Source organism: Jaculus jaculus, chromosome 7 (assembly GCF_020740685.1).
Source record: "Jaculus jaculus isolate mJacJac1 chromosome 7, mJacJac1.mat.Y.cur, whole genome shotgun sequence".
Classification (NCBI taxonomy): domain Eukaryota; kingdom Metazoa; phylum Chordata; class Mammalia; order Rodentia; family Dipodidae; genus Jaculus; species Jaculus jaculus.
In genome coordinates, this window is record NC_059108.1 from 48,450,019 (window position 1) to 48,468,062 (window position 18,044).

General features: G+C 39.1%; 1 protein-coding gene across 7 annotated transcripts in view; it reads left to right on the forward strand.

The window, feature by feature from the left end:
- Sim1 (SIM bHLH transcription factor 1) overlaps positions 1 to 18,044 on the forward strand; it is a 79,555-nt gene that overhangs the window by 17,410 nt on the left and 44,101 nt on the right. For all 7 annotated transcript variants that reach the window (XM_045155459.1, XM_004660599.2, XM_045155461.1 and 4 more), the window contains 3 exons: positions 408 to 607; positions 999 to 1,105; positions 1,709 to 1,856. In XM_045155459.1, coding sequence (XP_045011394.1) covers positions 408 to 607; positions 999 to 1,105; positions 1,709 to 1,856 — 455 coding nt within the window. The remainder of the gene's footprint in view (positions 1 to 407; positions 608 to 998; positions 1,106 to 1,708; positions 1,857 to 18,044) is intronic.

An 18,044-nucleotide genomic window follows, 5' to 3' on the forward strand; every position in this document is an offset into this window, starting at 1 on the left:
TAATCCCAGCACTCAGGAGGCTGAGGTAGGAGGATCTCTGTGAGTTTGAGCCACCCTGAGACTACATAGTGAATTCCAGGTCAGTGTGAGCTAGAATGAGACCCTACCTTGAAAAACAAAAACAAAAACAAAACAAAACAAAAAAGCAGGTTCCAGGGACCTGATTTAGATGCATGAGGGTTGGTGGTGACTAGACTTTCTCTGTCTCTCATTTCTTCTTTACAAGCTCACAGGTGAATTCACTGTTACAATGCATTCACTGTCTTGAGACACCTTAGCATATGGATAACGTTAGGCTTGGTGCCCTTTGCACTTGTGACAATGTTTCATCGCGTTTCAACTCCTTTCCCATCTTTGGGGGCTCTTTCTGGCCAGAGTTGAGTCTTGCTCCTTCTGGTCTACCACAGGTCATTCACTGCAGTGGCTACCTGAAGATCCGCCAGTACAGCCTGGACATGTCCCCCTTTGATGGTTGCTATCAGAATGTAGGCTTGGTGGCAGTGGGCCACTCATTGCCTCCTAGTGCTGTCACAGAGATCAAACTACACAGCAACATGTTCATGTTCCGGGCCAGCTTGGACATGAAACTCATCTTCCTGGACTCCAGGTAGGTGAGCAGGGCTGAAAGGGACCATAAAGAATGGCCTTGTAGCTGGGTGTGGTGATGCACACCTTTAATCCCAGCACTTGGGAGGCAGGGGTAGGAGGATCCCCATGAGTTCAAGGCCACCCCGAGACTACATAGTGAATTCCAGGTTAGCCTGGGCCAGAATAAGACCCTACCTCGCAAAACCAAAAAAAAAAAAAAAAAAAAAAAAAAAAAAAAAAGAATGGTCTTGGCCTTGCTGAGTGAAGAAGAGCTTGTGGTGATCTGAAGAGCCTGTTTTTCAGGTGAGGTACTGATGAGGCTTTGTGAATTGGGGGTGGGCATTCATGTCTGGGTGGTTTGTCCAGAGAGGGACTACCCCCACTCATTCCTTGGGGATTGTTGTTTGCAGGGTGGCAGAGCTTACCGGGTATGAGCCTCAGGACCTGATTGAGAAGACCCTCTACCATCATGTGCATGGCTGTGACACCTTCCACCTGCGCTGTGCACACCACCTGTGTAAGGCCATACTCTGTTCTGCCTGCAACTTTGGAGAGGGTGCATTTAGGCCACACCCACCAGTGGGAGCTCTGTTATCTCCTAGAAGTGGTAGTGTGTGAGGACCCAGGAAGGCCTCCTGATACACTTGATCTCATCTGGTTTCTCTGAGTTGTAGGACCTGCTAGCACTGAGGGAGATGGGAGTGTTTCTAGGAGAAATCCTTTCTCAGAAGACTAGCTAACTTTCCTCAGGAGCTTACCTGACCTTTAACACAACTTTGTTGTGACCTTACCCTCAGGACTGGGTACCTAATCTTCCATTGTGCAGACAAAACCTCCCTTCAATAGTTAAAAAAGCCAATCTAGGAGAAAAAGTAATTTTTAGTGATTCCTGATTACTTATGTGGAAGACCATGGCCCCTGGAAGGACCATACCATTAGCATAGCTGTGGGGAGGGCAGGAGCACAATGCTTTTTAACAGGACAGTTAAAATTTCCCAATGGGGAATTTTCCTGTTGCCTGGTGCAGTTATGAGGGCCCACAGAGATCACACTCCCACTCTCAGGCGTTGTTGACCAATGGGGCAGGCTGGGTCAGCACCATCTGCATCTCTCTCTCCAGTGCTGGTGAAGGGTCAGGTGACTACCAAGTACTACCGTTTCCTGGCGAAGCACGGCGGCTGGGTTTGGGTGCAGAGTTATGCGACCATCGTGCACAATAGCCGCTCCTCCAGGCCACACTGCATTGTCAGCGTCAACTATGTCCTCACGTGAGTGCCAGCCTGGGACCCTGTCACCCACCCGGGGATGCTTTGATCTCTGCAGGATGCATGCTGGGCATTGTTGACACCCAGTGCAGGTTGAACACTTTCATCTTTCTAAGCCTTCTAGGAAAAGATTTAGGTGTTTTTTCATCGTGGTCCACATTTGCTTTCTTTCTCTCTTAAAAGGTTAAGAGAACCCTGTATTAAATAAAACTTAATGCAGCAGAAAAAGAGAGAAAGAGAAAGAGGAAAAGATCCAATGCACGGAGCCATTTATAGTTAACAAACAGGACATCTGTTTCACTTTTTCAGATCTGGGGTTTGAAGTTCTTAATTTTAAACAGAGTCTCCAATCCATGTTGAGAGTTCTGAGAGAGTACTTTTTCCCTTGAACCATAGAGAGGGACTCAGTGACCAGGAGGAACTGACTTTAACCTCCAGAAAGCAAAGGCTGGGAGTCAGCTCAAGTAGCTATGGGCGCCCCACCGGGTCTCTGGTGAGGAGATGAGCTCTGGTTCCAGCTGTTGCATTCAAACCTTACTCTCTGGACTCCTATCATTTGTCCCTGGTATGGCCCTTCATCGTGATCAAGTGGTGTAGTATGAGCCAGTTGAAGAACACATTCTATAGGGTCTGTAAAAATCAAATTGCTTAGGGTTGAAGACTTTATGTAAAAGTATTTTGTGTTTGTGAAGTTATCTCTTTCCTCTTTTGTCTCTGTCTTTAAAAAGAGGTCAACATTCCTATGATGTGATTTTAGAAATTCTTTGACACACCTGGCACTTAGCAGAATACTGTTTAAGTGTTAGGAATTTGTTTAAGGGTTGATCTTTGGAATCAGCTCATGTTATGCATCATGAGGAATAGATTCATTCCAGATTCTGCTTTAAATTGCCAAATTAAAACTAGTAGCTGATAATACTATGCTGAGCATTAAGACTCCAGACCTATTTAATAAAAGACTAATCCAGTAGACTCCAAAGATGAATTTAAGGGAGGATTGTGTATTTAAAAATAATGGCTTGTTTTTAAGAAGAATTTTTAAAACTATTTATTGATATCCGTACATATACACAATGTACCCTGATCATAATCCACTCCCACCATTTTCCTTTTGTCTCCTCTTCTCTATGACCCCCACCGCTGAATCCCTCTTTCCAAATAGTGCCTAAGAACAATTTCTGACTACTCTCATTTTAGTATGCAGTGTTAAAATAAACATTATTAGTTTTTTCTTTTGGTAATAGCAGTGAGATAGTATATTTCATTACAGAGTGAAAATATCCTGATATTTTGGATATGTGAAATGAAGCCACTTACTTTATGAATGCAGTTTTTCATATTGTTAAAGTAAACATAAAAAATGGCAAGGCATAACTCATAAATAAGCCTTTGGTGAAGCAGAAATATTAAAGGGTGAAAAATTATGTCTGCTTACCATGGCAAGGAAACGGACATTCTTTAAGAAGGTGCTTTGTATGTCTGAGACATCACAAGCATTACATCCCCTCTGTTCACTGGTGGGTGCCTGTGGTTAGTAATCATTCTTTATCAAACAGCAGGGTCTGTAGTCACACAGACCCCTGTAAATGATCTGAATGCAGGGTAGACCTCCCAATGGGTAGCTTAATTTATGTTTGGAGTCATTTTGAAATTTTCTGTTTCGTTTTCCAGAGGGTAAGTGTTCTTTTTCCTTCTGTTCACTGTGTCATTCTTTACACACTTCTTCAGGTTGGTAGAATTAGACCATCAGTTTTACATCAGATAAAAAGGATATAATGAAAGTAAAGAAATGATCTATAGGAGAAAAATAGTGTGGCACACATGTTTTGAGCATTTCGTACCTCTAACTGAAACTAGAAATAAACACACAGAAGCATGTATACATGGCCAGATGAAAAGCTGAGCTTGATTACCCTCTTATGAGTCTCAGCTTCAATTCCTTGCATAAAAATTCTTAGAACAATTTTTATAGCTGCAAATGTGGAAACTGCTTTAGATGAAAAGTCATCCAATACTCTGTGTGTGCTGACAGCATTTTCATAATGAACAGGTTTGCAGTTTGTTTGATGTGTATATGACACATCTGGCTGGAAGTTACTAATTTATATTGTCTTAGCAAATTAAATAGATGGCTATTGATTCTTAGTGGTAGTAGTGAATTATCATGTACATTTGTTTTCAGGCTACTTCTCCATGCAGCCAGAGAATGATAAGTGAATTCTTTCCAAATGCATCACCACCTCAAACATATACTTAAAAGCTGTAAGTTCTGAAATGTCAGATGTTTTCCAAATTTAAACATTTTAATGGTATATGCTTTGAAGTGATCATCATGTCATGGAAACAAGAAATTTTAGAATAATCTTTGATCAAATGAAGATGTTATGTTCATAAGAAGCTCATTTTTCTGACATTGTGATGGTAAATGTATTGCTGAAGTTCGAAATCAGTGATTGTTACTGAATAAAAGCATCAATGAAGAGCAAAAAAGCTCACTAAACTTCTGTAAGCAAGCAGCTACAGTAGTGTATGTAGGAAAACTGGATGGTTTTTGAAGCCAGGTAGTGAATGCCCTGGGGCTTTTTACTTACTTCTATGACTACTATGTATTCAAATCTTAAGAGAGTGAGAAGGCACTATGGCTAAAATGTAAAAATTCTGTTACTTTTCTATCTATGAGGTTCAATCAGACCTTTATATTTCCTTAACATACCTCAAACAACAGCAACAACAAAATCTTGAATAAATCATAATTTATTGTAAGACACACATACTCTGGGAGATTTCTCTTCTATATTAAAAAAAGCTAATAACCTGTGAGTACACACATCATTTGAAATTTATGTTATATGTAACAGGCCTGGTTCTTTGGGGATGGTCCTGAGAATGTGGTGTGGAAAGGTTTGTATTACATAAACACCTGAGTAATTTTGGGGAATTTATATGCACTTAAATTTAATTGGTAACAGTAATAGTTCATATTCAGTTCAGATGTAAAATATTAGTGCTTAATGTGAAAAAATTGAAAATGTGGAACATCCAGTAAACTATGAAAAGTAATTTCAAGGAAAATGAAAGGTGTTGGTTTCCATTATACTTACAGACTTTGTATATTTTAACATTACTAAATATTTTTTCACTCTTAGGGATAAAGTAAATGATAGTACGTATTTTAAAATGTCTTAAAACTTTTTCAAGCATATAGGTTGGAAAAATAGTATTGTTAGTATCCATAAACACATCTAGAACCAACATTCAAAATTTGTTATATTTGTTTTGTATTTCTCGCCCTATATATAGTCTAAATAATTGCAAAGAAAGATGTAGATACCATAGCACTATATCTTTACCAAGTATTTTCCAACCTTACCACTATACTATGATGTCACTTTTATAGTGTCCAAAAATTACTCTTAGGAGCTTGTAAACATTTGGATTATGGATGCCATTATAAATTATCTGCCATGAATTCAATTCAGGTACTCATTGAGAAATGATCTCAGCTAGGCTGAAGAATAGTATTTTGTGAGGGGGCTGCTACAGAAGTAGCTAAGTGTTAGTGTATTTTAAATTAGATTTCTAGTAAGAATTATAAGGCATTCTGATATGTACTTGGAATAAAAGAGAAATTGAATTTAGTGAGTGATTTGGTTCTTGTAAAATTAGGCTAAGTATTTTAGCCCCCACCCCCCTTTTTTGCTGGTAAAAATGCTTGCTGTGCTTACTTTCTGAACTTAGGCTGGCACGCTGCTTCTAGTGGACAGTCTCATCAGGTATTTTAGAAGATATTCAGGGTATCTAGGAGGAAATAGTTTTCTGTGTTAAAATTTTTGTGTTACGGAAAGCAGAACAAATAGACACAATCTGTTCAGTGGTTATCTACTAAATACCTCTTGGATTTTGCTGAAAAGTTAGCACAATATTAAGAGAGGTAGATTCATGTCAAAGAACAAGGTAATCTACATGCTAATTATTGCAGGTTTCATGCTTTCTGTATTATATACATATTATTTCATGTTCTCAGTTAACTCTAGTGACAGTGATTGTAATTTTCATAATTTAGAGGGGTTTGAAAATGTTAACATGGCTGGAGATATGGTTTAGTCATTAAGGCACTTGCCTGCAAATCCAGGTTTGATTCCTCAGAACTCACATAAGTCAGATGCACATGGTGGTACATGTGTCTGGAGTTTGCTGTGGCTAGAAACCCTGGTGCACCTATTCGCTCCATCTCTCTCTCTCTTCCTCTTTCTCTCTAATAAATAAATAAAAATAAATTATTTTTAAAAAATCAAAAAATATGAGCATATTGTAGATTATAAGACTTCACATATTCTTACCATTAGTAATAAATATGAAAACATGTTTGTATTTATTGTTCTTTCAAGAATGTCAGTAATACTAAATTAATTTGATGTCAAGTGTGTTCAAATTTATCTACAGGTCAGTGACATGACTATTCCTAGCAAATTTTAGAGAATACTTTTAAAACTTGGCCAATTGTATGGATGTTTATAAAAACAGATTTATGGGGCTGGAGAGGTAACTCAGCACATAAAGGCACTTGCCTGCAAAGCCTGAAGGCCCAGGTTCACTTTCCCAGTACTCATGTAAAGCCACACGCACAAAGTGGCACATGCATCTGGAGTTCATGTACAGTGACCAGAGGTCTTGGTGTACCCATGCTATCTCTCCCTCTTTGCAAACAAATAAAAATATTTTAAAAAATAGATTTCATTTTTTTTAGTTAGCAATCTCTCTTTTATGTTTCAGATGATATCAAGTGAAGTATCTTTTGATTAAATTACAGTATCTTACTCTTATGCCTCAGATCTGTGGAGCACTTGTGTTAATTTAATCTTTCTGACAGTTTTAGAATAGCAACTACAATATAGACATAAATTAGCTTCTACCTTACTTATGCTTAATCTTCATTCAAGATTGAGTATCAAAGTCTCACTTGTCCTCGTCAGGTGACATTTTATGTACCATAATGATTATAGAAACAAACACATTTGTTGGTTGCATTAATAGTAATCTTTTAACTGCCACACACCTTGTTAAAAGGAAGGACTTTATGAGTTAGCCTTTTTACTTTTATTTTTTTGTTTTTTCAAGGTAAGGTCTTGCTCTAGCCCAGGCTGACCTGAAATTCACTATGTAGTTTCAGGTTGGCCTCAAACTCACAGTGATCCTCCTGCTTCTGCCTCTGCCTCCTGAGTGTTGGGGCTAAAGGAATGTACCACACCTGGTGAATTAGTCTTTTTTTATGTGCACAAAACCTTCATACACTTTTCTTATTATAATTTTTAATTTTTAGTCAACATATTTTTTTTTGGAGGCAGAGTCTCAACATATAGGCCATGCTGTTTTCAAACTCCCAGCCTTTCTGCTTCAGCTTCCTGAATGTTGGGATTATAAGTATGTATCTGATTGTATTTAGTTTTGAATTCACCTTTCATAAATGTTCAAGCTTGCTGTTCTTTGAAGAAATAATTCTGAATGCATACTTCTGTCAGAGTGTTGTCACCTTGGTTACCTGATTGTTTCTTGACAGCTCTGCCTGGTGGTTGGGTCAGAGGTCATAGTTCTCATCTGCTAGGTGAGGGAACTGAGGCTCACAGATACTACTAAGTAAGTGATGGAGCCAGGGAATGTTTTTATTTTTATAAGTGACACATAATTGTAAATATTTATGGGATATAGGTTGCTGCTTTTATGCTTGCATATTTTATTCAGTAATCAAATCAGGGTAACTGACATATCTATCACCTTGAACATTCACTATTCACCATTTCTTGTGGTCAGGCCATTAAAACTTCCAGCTCAAAGATGTTTTGAAATATACATTACATTATTGTTAACGATGGTCTCCCTACCATAATATAACATCAGAATTTATTCACCCTATTTGAATTGTAACTTTATACATATATACTGTCCTTATCCCCCGTTACCTCGTGAAGTAAAATGCTAAGTACAACATCCTGTTCTCTGCATGAGGGTGAGAGCTAGAGTGGTTTTGGGGAAGAAAAGTCTGAGAGTGAGGGATGAATTTTAACGAGTACTGTGTGTAGTGTTCAGCCCACCCAACATTGAAATGTGAGTTCCTGGTGGAAGATTGAAAAGCTGCTTCAGGGTTGCTGCTTCGCAAGTGCATGTTCAGGTATTGACATTTCACTCCCTAAGATATAGTGGTGATATTTTCTCAATAGCAATCCATAATATGAAGTGTTCAACAGTTAAGTCCCATTAAGGACATTGTTTTTAGCAATAAAAACATGGAATGCAAGCATTTCAGTCTTTTTTTTCTGACTTCTTGCCTCTAGATTTCAGATATACAATTGCTATTATTAATTATTTCATTTATGCAACCAGGTTTAACTTTTTATGTTTTCATTAAACAAAAGCTTTAAACCAAATGTTAATTGTTTTTAAGCCAATTCATCCTGTTTATCATATTTAACCTACATTACCTCTTGTGGCAATGGAATACTTCCAGACTGTATATGTGAGCATACACATGCATGCATGAGTATGTTGTCCCTCTTCTGTCTTTGAGGGGAGTGGAGGCCATTCATTGATGGTAGTTTTTCTCTGGGGTTTCTGCTCTGGAGTTGAGACCTTCCCAGCATTCCATGCTGTGTGTCCTCTGGCTCCTGGACACTGTTGCCACTGGCTTGCTTCCCCTTCTCCAAGTGTCTCTGGCCTCCTGTTCCTCTTTTGTTGATGCTCTGACTTGCAAGACACTGATTCACAGTCCCACCCCCTTCCTTCCTGGGTGATGGTCACTTGGTGAGCTAGATAGCTAGATTGACTGCTCTTCTGGTTTTCTCATCTTGCCCTTGGTAAGAAAGGGCTCTGATCTTTGAATCACATCATAGAAAAACATGTATTACTGCCTTATTGGAGACTGGGATTCATGCATGGAGCATTCAAATAAGGCTTTACTTCAATTATACGAAAGCATGCCTTTTCTCTTGACAGTCTACCTATTGGGAAATGTTAAGTTCCATACAAGCTATAGCTAGGTCTGGTGGTTCAGATTTATAATTGTACCTACTCAGGAGGAGGAGGCATGAGGATCATAATTTCAAGGCCTATCTAAATTCTACAATGAGTTCAAGGGCATCTTTGATAACTTAGTGAGACCCTGTCTCAAAAAGTAAAAAGATGAGCCAGGCGTGGTGGCGCACGCCTTTAATCCCAGCACTTGGGAGGAAGAGGTAGGAGGATCGCCGTGAGTTCAAGGTCACCCTGAGACTCCATAGTGAATTCCAGGTCAGCCTGTGCTAGAGTGAGACCCTACCTTGAAAAAATAAAAAAAAAGTAAAAAGATGGCTGGGGATATAGCTCAGGAGTCAAACAATGCTGTCTCAGAACACTTGAAGTCCAAGTTTAATCCACAGGACTTTAAACAAAATGCCAGGAAGTATGTATAGGAGGCTGTGCATAGCTTGATAATTTCTTAAAAGTCTGCTACTGCTTTTCCTTTACCCAGGATTTCTCTTTGCTGTCTGCTGTCACTGGCTATGATGTGTGATGTCTTTCCAGATGGGTGTGTGATGATAGAAAATTCATTGGGGGGATAAAGTGCTGATTTCTATGCTTAAGCTATCATACAAAAAAGAATTAGTTAGAGTTTAAATGAAATGGGAAATATCTGAGTATTTGTGATGGAGAACCTGTATATTAGCCTTTCCTGAAGAAATGACCTCTGTTGTATTTCTCTGTTATATTTCAAGGTCATGGCACTGGCCTGGGAGAGGGATTATTCACTCAGATACAGATCTGAGAGAGATGAGGAAGTGATTTTTTGTCTGCTACCATTTATGACGGATGTTTGCTCCAGAAAGTGATATGTGTTCATGAAGACTCACAGTATCATTTCAAGAAACCTGTGAGGGAATACCATGAGCCTTGGTACAGAATGGGTTGGAAATAAGACTCTTTTTGCATAAAAGCTGTGAGATATTGATGTGTCATTCCATCTCCTTGGCCCTCTGTTTACCCATCTGTAAAACATGGACATTTATGCTTAACTTTTAGAGATTTATGGAGAATACCATGAGCTAAGATGATATGAAATGAAATGTTATGACATAGATGAGGAAACAGTGAAAGATAGAGAGTATGTGAGACAAACACTAGTAGAGTACCAGGCACAAACCAGATCCTCAAAATATCTTACCTATTATTATAACTTTTGTCAGATGTGTAATAACTACTAAAATATTTTGAGGGGAAAAAAGAATAGTGTCTTCATTAACTTGAATTTCTAAGTCCTTAAATCACAAAATTAGATATTTATTTTCTCCTTCCTACTCAGTCCCTTCACTGTGCCTTCCAAGTGCTGTGCTGTTTGGATGTGGTAATTTCTCCAGCTCATCTAGGCTCATTCCACCTTTTGCTGTTGTTGTCATGTACTCTAAAGGCAGCAGAGATTTCTGCTTGGAGGTAGGTAAGCCAGAATCTCCCATGCAGTTTCTTTGTGCCAGGATGGTTGAAAGTGCTTTACATAGGTTACTTTATGAGGGAAAAAGAAATTTCAGAGGAGCTAGGCTTTTACCAGAGCTCTAGTTCAGTGGGAACCAGTGACTTGCCTACCTTAGTGGTGTTCAAGTTAGCTAAAGTACATATACATGAGACGTGGTCTCTTGATGGTAATCAGTGATGACTCTTTGTTCTACATGGACTGAACATGACCTTTTGTGAAACATAAATCATGGCATCTCTCAAGCAGTTTATAGTTGACATGAAAAACTGGAAGAGCTCCACTTATGCATTTAGGAAGTCATGTCAACCCAAGTTGAATTGGTCTTAGATACACTTGTACTATTTGCAGAGGGCACAGAATTCAAAAGAGCTAAAGTGAAGGTGAAGCTCTCATGAAGGGCAAGAGCTTAAGGGATGGAAATAAGGTAAGATCTTTAAGCACAGGCCAGTAACTCCATTTTCAATGTGGTTCTCTCAGCAAGTTCTTGTAACATCACTCTTCATATGAGATGCAAACCAATTGTTTCACTGCTCCTGTTGAAGTGGGGTTATCTTTCCTCCCTCCCTCTCAACTGTGCATGATCCATCAGGACTAGCAGGTATTTTTTCCAAATTAGTAGTGGTTGAATTTAAAAAACTTAAATAACTTTAATAATATATTTTTAAAAAATAGTAAAATATTTTAATAAAAGTTGGTAATAATTTTTAAGCACCTATGCACAGAACATAGTCTTGAAATTTGGAGAGTTATCAGTATTCTAAATTGAATGTAAATATTACTGAAAATAGTGTATAGTATTATTACTGTGTATCATGGCTTATTGTTAAAATTGATTTTCAGAAGATGATGTAAGGAATATATTGCGACAATAAATAGCAGGCTGGACAACATGGAAGTACAAAGTCCTTATGTGACTTTTTTTCCAGATTTGCAGGGTATGAGGATCTCATTTGATGCAATTCTGGTGCTATCAGAATGTGATGCAGCCTAACCTCTAGGCTTTTTTTGTTTGATGTTTCAAGCCCTGAAACATGCAGAGATCCATTACAAGGTATTTGAAACATATATTGTGAAATAAGATATCACTATATATATATCACACCACATAGGATATTGGTTAAGAGTCTATTAATTATCCCCAGTGCTGCCATTCACAGGCAAATTTCTTAATTTTATCATACACAATTAAAAAACATTTTTTTTGAGGCAGCCCAGGCTGACTTGGAACTAGCCCAGGCTCACTTGGTACTTACTCTGTATCCCCAAGCTAGCCTCGAAGTCACAGTGATCCTCCTACCTTAGCCTCCCAAGTACTAGGACTAAAGTCATTACAGAAGAGGGCCCAAAATTCCTTGGCACTACAAGGATCATGCCTGAGGAATGAACTGGGAGGAAAGGTCTGAATCATTCTTACCCAGTGGCAGCGAAGAAGTAGAGATACTGGCAGGAGTTGGGCTTATTTGGAAGTGTGTGTGTGTGTGTGTGTGTGTGTGTGTGAGAGAGAGAGAGAGAGAGAGAGAGAGAGAGAGAAATTCATAATTGGCAATAGAGTACCTGGCTATAAACTAAAGAGTCCTACCCTAACCCTCACAAGGGCTGCGGCCCTAGGGTATCTCATTGTTTTAGGGAGGGAGAACAACTATATTTGAGTTGATTTTGTTCTGCTGTAGGAGTGATGATGAATTTTTTTCTGCTTTTAATTGGATTTCTCAATATTTTTGGGATTGCTGTTTGAAAGGAATGTCTCAGTGACTTTTTATATGAAAGAATCAAAATGGATCTGTTCAGATCTGTTAATAGTTTCAGGTGCTTGTAATTTTCAAAATAACTTTGTAGCTGGGCATGGTGGTGCACGCCTTTAATCCCAGCACTCGGGAGGCAGAGATAGGAGGATCTCCATGAGTTCGATGCCACCATGAGATTACATAGTGAATTTCAGGTCAGCCTGAGCGAGAGTGAGACCTTACCTTGAGAAAAAAACCAAAAAACTTTGTGCTTCTAAAGACTATTTTTATTTATTTGCATGTGTCAGGGCCTCCTGCCACTGCAAATAAACTCTAGATGCACAGGCAACTTTTTGCATCTGGCCTTTCATGGGCTGGGGAATAGAACCCAAGCTAGCAGGCTTCGCAAGCAAGCACCTTTCAGCACTGAGCCATATCCCCAACCTGAATTATTTTGTTCATAAGGGCAAACTCTCATGCATTGCTGCCCTGTCTGAATTGCTGTGTTAACTACCATGTTTAGGAAAGTTGAGGCTAAATATGGAGTCAGATTAGAAGGACTCTTGCTTTGTGCAAGGGCTCAATGAAATCTAATGTTTTAGCCAATGCAACATAGCTAGTGTGTAGTCAAGCAGCCTGCCCACCCCATGTCTAGACTCATGGTCATTTGATGTCCTTTTTGACCTGCTCTTTTTAAAACAGTGATCTTATATTAGGGTGTGCTAAATAAAGTTGTTATTGCTACATGTTAAGGCAGTCCAATACTGGCAATTTCATATGATTCTACCTACTATTTATGAAGTACTTTATGGTATCTTGAAAATATTTTGCAAAGGCCTATGGAGAACTTCTTCCCTCCTTTAATATGAGATCTCCACACAGTGGCTTTGTTTCTTCATAGTTTGTGTGCACTTGGGACTGAATCAGCTGTCATGTAATAGCCTCGAGCCCCAATCCCATCTCTCCTTTACCAATTTAAGCATCAATAGTAATGATGTTTTCATAAAATAGCAATTGGCAAATGTCTCCCATAGATGATTGTTTTATTTAGAACATCTCATATTTTACCAGCATTCAAGTGAGAGTTGCTGTCCTTCCCAGAAGGATATTTTTTTTTTTTGATTGATTGCAAAATGGGTAGAGCCTGTGAATGTATCTTTTTCCCCCCTCAGGAATTTCTGTTCAAACAGAATTTGTCGTATCCACATCAGTAAAGCCGTGCTAATGTGGACCTCTGTCCAGATCTTGGAAATAGCCTCATTATATTGAACTGGATGTCATAATGGTGCCATTAAGGTGGGATTGGTTCAGTGTTTGTACATTTAAACCCAAATCCCCTGCCACTTTTACATCTGGCCAAGAATAGCAACATTTCTAGTAATTCACCCTTAGAAAGTGCAGGTTCTCATCTATCTTCTCTTGAAAACCATGGCAATAGAATACTTGGTTTTGAGCATTCTTAGAAGTTTATGGCTTACTATTCTTTAGTCATTCATATTACTTCTGAGTTTGTGATCACTTTAATGTGTTCTGATGACTGACGGTAAAAACACCCAAGATTCTTTCTTTCAACATCCCCACCTAATTGATATTGCTCTCCAAATATGTAGCATATAAGGAGTTGATTTTTTTTTTTTTGGAGAAGGGTCTGATGATAATTCAATACAAAGTCCTTCCTTTATCTTTTTAAGCTATTAGGAGACTAATAGTGTTGAAAGTCACAGTATTTGGCTTCTTTATGGAAATCTTACTGTAGTTCAGCAGAAAAAAACATTTGTGCTATGTTTGGAAAATGGACCCCTGTGAGGTCTCAGCTCAGGAATGCTGAGCCATGAAGTCCACAGAGGGCAGGGCAGGGTGGGTGTCAATTCCACTTCTCCATTATAGCATTTAAAGAAATAGCAAAATTAAAAGTAGTGCTGTATGGTGAAGGCTAATTAAAAGCTGGGGGAAATTAGAGATATTACATAGCATTTATAATAAAATCTCTTTTGTGTTTGTGTGGCTTCTCAGTTTGCTCAATAGGACTTTTATTACACACACATTTCTATCACTAGAGTCAGCTTAGTTTCTGTTGCTTTAATTAAGGGGATAGTAAGAAATGTTTTGGATGGTGATTTTGTCTAAGACAAGTGGGAGATGGTGTGTTCATGCACTTAAGTATTTCCCCTGTGCCAACTACCTAGGCAGCATGGTAGGGCTCTGGTATGACCAAGGGACACAAGATCCCTGCCCTCACGAAACATCTATTTCAGTAGAAAGATACGGATAGTAGTTATAAACAAATAAAATGTCATAGGATACCAGGAAGTGAAAGAAAATACATAAACAAGAGATAAGAATGGCCAGAGAAAATTACTTTTCTCTGAAAGCTCATGAATGAAGGAAGAGTGTCAGCTGGGCTGAGCACTTTCCTGGCAGCAGGCAGCAAAGACCAAGAAGCAGAAATCAGCCTGGCTTGTCAAGGTCACTGAGGTAGTTGCAGAGGACAGAAGGGCCAAAGGTGGAAGGAGACGATGTTTGAAAAATGGGTACTCAGACCTTTTTGGTCCTCAAAGGCTTTGAAAGCCATTGGCAAATTCTGAGCAAAGGTATAGCATGCCCTAATGTTTGAGATGGAGAGACTATTCAGGCTGAAATGGAAGATAGGTTTTGGAGTGGGCAGAGGGTGAAGGCAGGGGCAGTGGGGGAGATTATTGCAATCACCTAGGGGAGACAAAATTATGGGTCAACAAAAGGAAGTAGTGTGAGGTGTCAGGTTCAGGTTATATTTTGAAGGTATGCAATCCAAGTTTTAGGGCATAAGCCTTGGCTCCCACAGATCCCATAGTCTAGGCTCAGTTATCTATCTCAATATGCCAATGAAAGAGATGAGTAATGGTGAAAAGCAGAAAAAGGAAATGGAAATGAAATCTATGAGGTACATTGAGAAGAACAGACAAAAGGGTCCAGTGACCCCAAGTCTGTCTTCGGGGTACTGACAGAAGCCCTTTAAAAACATTTATTTATTTATTTGAGATGGGGAGAGAAAGAGAGGGAGAGTGAGAAAATACATGAGAGCAAGAGAAAGAGAGAAAGAATGGGCATGCCAGGACCTCCTGCCACTGAGAAAAAACTCCAGATGCATGTGCCACTTTGTGCATCTTGTTTTATGTGGGTACTGGGAAACCCAGGGAATCAGGATTTACAAGCAAGCACCTTTAACCACTGATCAATTTTTCTAGCACAGGAACTCAAGTTTCAGTAGAGGACAACTTGGTACAAAAGGCAAGAGGTGTGCATATGCAGTCATGCTCAAGATGTTTTCTCGATCACTGTCGCAGCTCCTGGTCTGCAAGGTGGTTCTAAGCAGGACTTATTCCAGGAGGGAAGACAAGCTGGTCCTCAGGAGTTGGTATCTTTTATCCTTATCACTATCTGGGGCTGGTCTCTCTTGTAAGGCTTTATTCTTCCTGGAATCCAAGGTAACTATACCTTTAGTTCAATGACTTTCTCTGTCTTTCAGCCTGAGGATGAGGCAGGTTAGGTACACAGAGATAACTAGTCTCAGCTTAGGTGGTTATCATACCTATGCAGAGTTAAGCAGAAGTCTGACCCACAGTAAAGGAGACTCAGAAATATAGGCAGAGCTGCCAGGCTTCATCTCAGTGCTTGACACTTGATAAAAAAAAAAAAAAAAGTTACTATTTTAGCAGACAAATCAGATTTTCCATTGTCCATTCAGAACTTATTTTTATTATAACTTACCTCCCAGGCAATTTAAATAATGCCTAAGGCACATATTATAGTGATAAAGGTAGAACATTTGTGAAATTTTGAATTTTCTTCATAAAATATGCCTCAAATTTATTTTAGCCATTTAAATAATGGAGTTTAATGTATATTTAGTCAAGCATTACAGTAGTAAGGGCTTAAGAAGATTAGAAATAAATGAATCCAATTAAGAACATGTCTCTGAGACTTGATGTGTCATGGGTATGAATGAACTGTTTGCACAGCAACTGAAAAGAAATCATTAATGATTAACTATCTAGAAGAGGTTTAATCAAGAATGTTATAGGAAATATTTAAAAATATTTAAGTTAAACAAATGAGGGTTTGTGCATTTGAAGGCATCGTATAATGCCATTGTGTCTGCTCTCTTTTCCTGGAGTTTAGTATCTTAAGTTATGCTTTTCTATAATCTACAAAAGTGGTAGTCTCTGCATTGAGCAGAGAAGGGTGGAAATTCCAACAATGCCCTGACTGAGGCTTTGCTTTGTGGGGCTTTCACATGAGGCTCTGTGGAGAACCCAAGGACCCTGGTGTTGAGTGTGGGGTCAAGTTTACCAGTATGGTGGGAAGATTATTTCATTTTGTCTTGTCTGCATTTTTTTCTTTTCTTTTATTTATTAAATTATTTAATTTTGGTTTTTTCAAGGTAGGGTCTCAGTGTAGCCCAGGCTGACCTGGAATTCACTATGTAGTCTCAGGGTGGCCTTGAACTCATGGCAACCCTTCTACATCTATCTCCCAAATGCTGGTATTAAAGACATGTGCCACCAATTTTTTTCCCCTTTTCTTTTCATTGATTTTGTGTAGAGCTGAAAATAGGTGTGTACCTTTCACCCACTGTGCCAGATGATACTTTTAGTGATCAGCTGCGGATGAGAACCAGACAGGAAAATGGCTGTTTTGGGAGAGGGGAGGCTAAGTTCCTGGGAGAGAGTTCAGGTTTAGGTGATGAGACTCCACTGCTTATCCACTTTAGATATTGGAGAATTCTAACCAAACACATATTTGAAGAACATTAGCTTAATGAATAACAGTGAAGTAGCTGGGGTGGATAGTGGGTGGGAAGGAAACAAAGAATATGGAACAGAGGGTAAGATAACATTTGAGGATTTTATTTATTATTTGTTGAAAATTTAAAAGTAATACAAACTTGGTTGGCATTAATATTTCTTTTATCTTTCTTTCTTTTCTGTCTCTGTCTTTCCCTCCTTCCATTTCTTTCTCTTCTTTCTTCTTTTTTTTTTTTTTAAGATTTTTATTTATTTATTTGAGAGAGAAAGACAGAGAGAGAAAGAGGCAGATAGAGAGCGAAAGAGAGAATGGGCACGCCAGGGCCTCCAGCCACTGCAAATGAACTCCAGACACGTGCACCCCTTTGTGCATCTGGCTAATGTGGGACCTGGGGAACCGAGCCTCGAACCGGGGTCCTTAGGCTTCACAGGCAAGCGCTCAACAGCTACGCCATCTCTCCAGCCCCCTTCTTTCTTCTTGAGACAGGGTTTCACTGTGTACCCTAGCTGGTCTGAAATTCACTATGTAGCCCATGCTGGCCTCAATTTTTTTCATCCTCCTTCCATAGTCTCCCTACAACTGAGATTACAGGCTTGAATCCCATTACTTTCTATCTTTAAATTTTTTTCTATTTATTTAGTAACTTCTTTACTTGTTAGAGAAACAGCAAGAGAGAGACTGTGTGTGTATGAAAGAGAGCGAAAGTTATGAGCATATCAGGGCCCTACTGACACTGCAAATAAACTCTAGATACATGCACCACTTTGTGCTTCTGGCTTTACATGGATACTGGGGATTGAACCCTGGCCATCAGACTTAGAAAGCACCTTTTTTTTTTTTTTTTTGGTTTCCTAAAGGTCTTGCTCTAGTCCAGGCTATCCTGGAATTCGCTATGTAATCTCAGGCTGGCCTTGAATTCACGGCAGTCCTCCTACCTCTGCCAATGGAGTTCTGGAATTAAAGGTGTGTGCCACCATTCCTGGCACAAGCAAGTGCCTTTAACTACTGAGCCATCTCTCAGCCCTACTTTCTTTTTATTTAACTCTGTTTTAGAAGTAAGTTAAAGGAATTCAGTGCTGGGGATGTAGCTCAGTTGGTAGAGTGTTTATTGAGCATACACTAGCCCTGCATTAGATCATACGAATTTCATAAAACTAGGCATGGTGGCACAGTCCTGTTAATGGA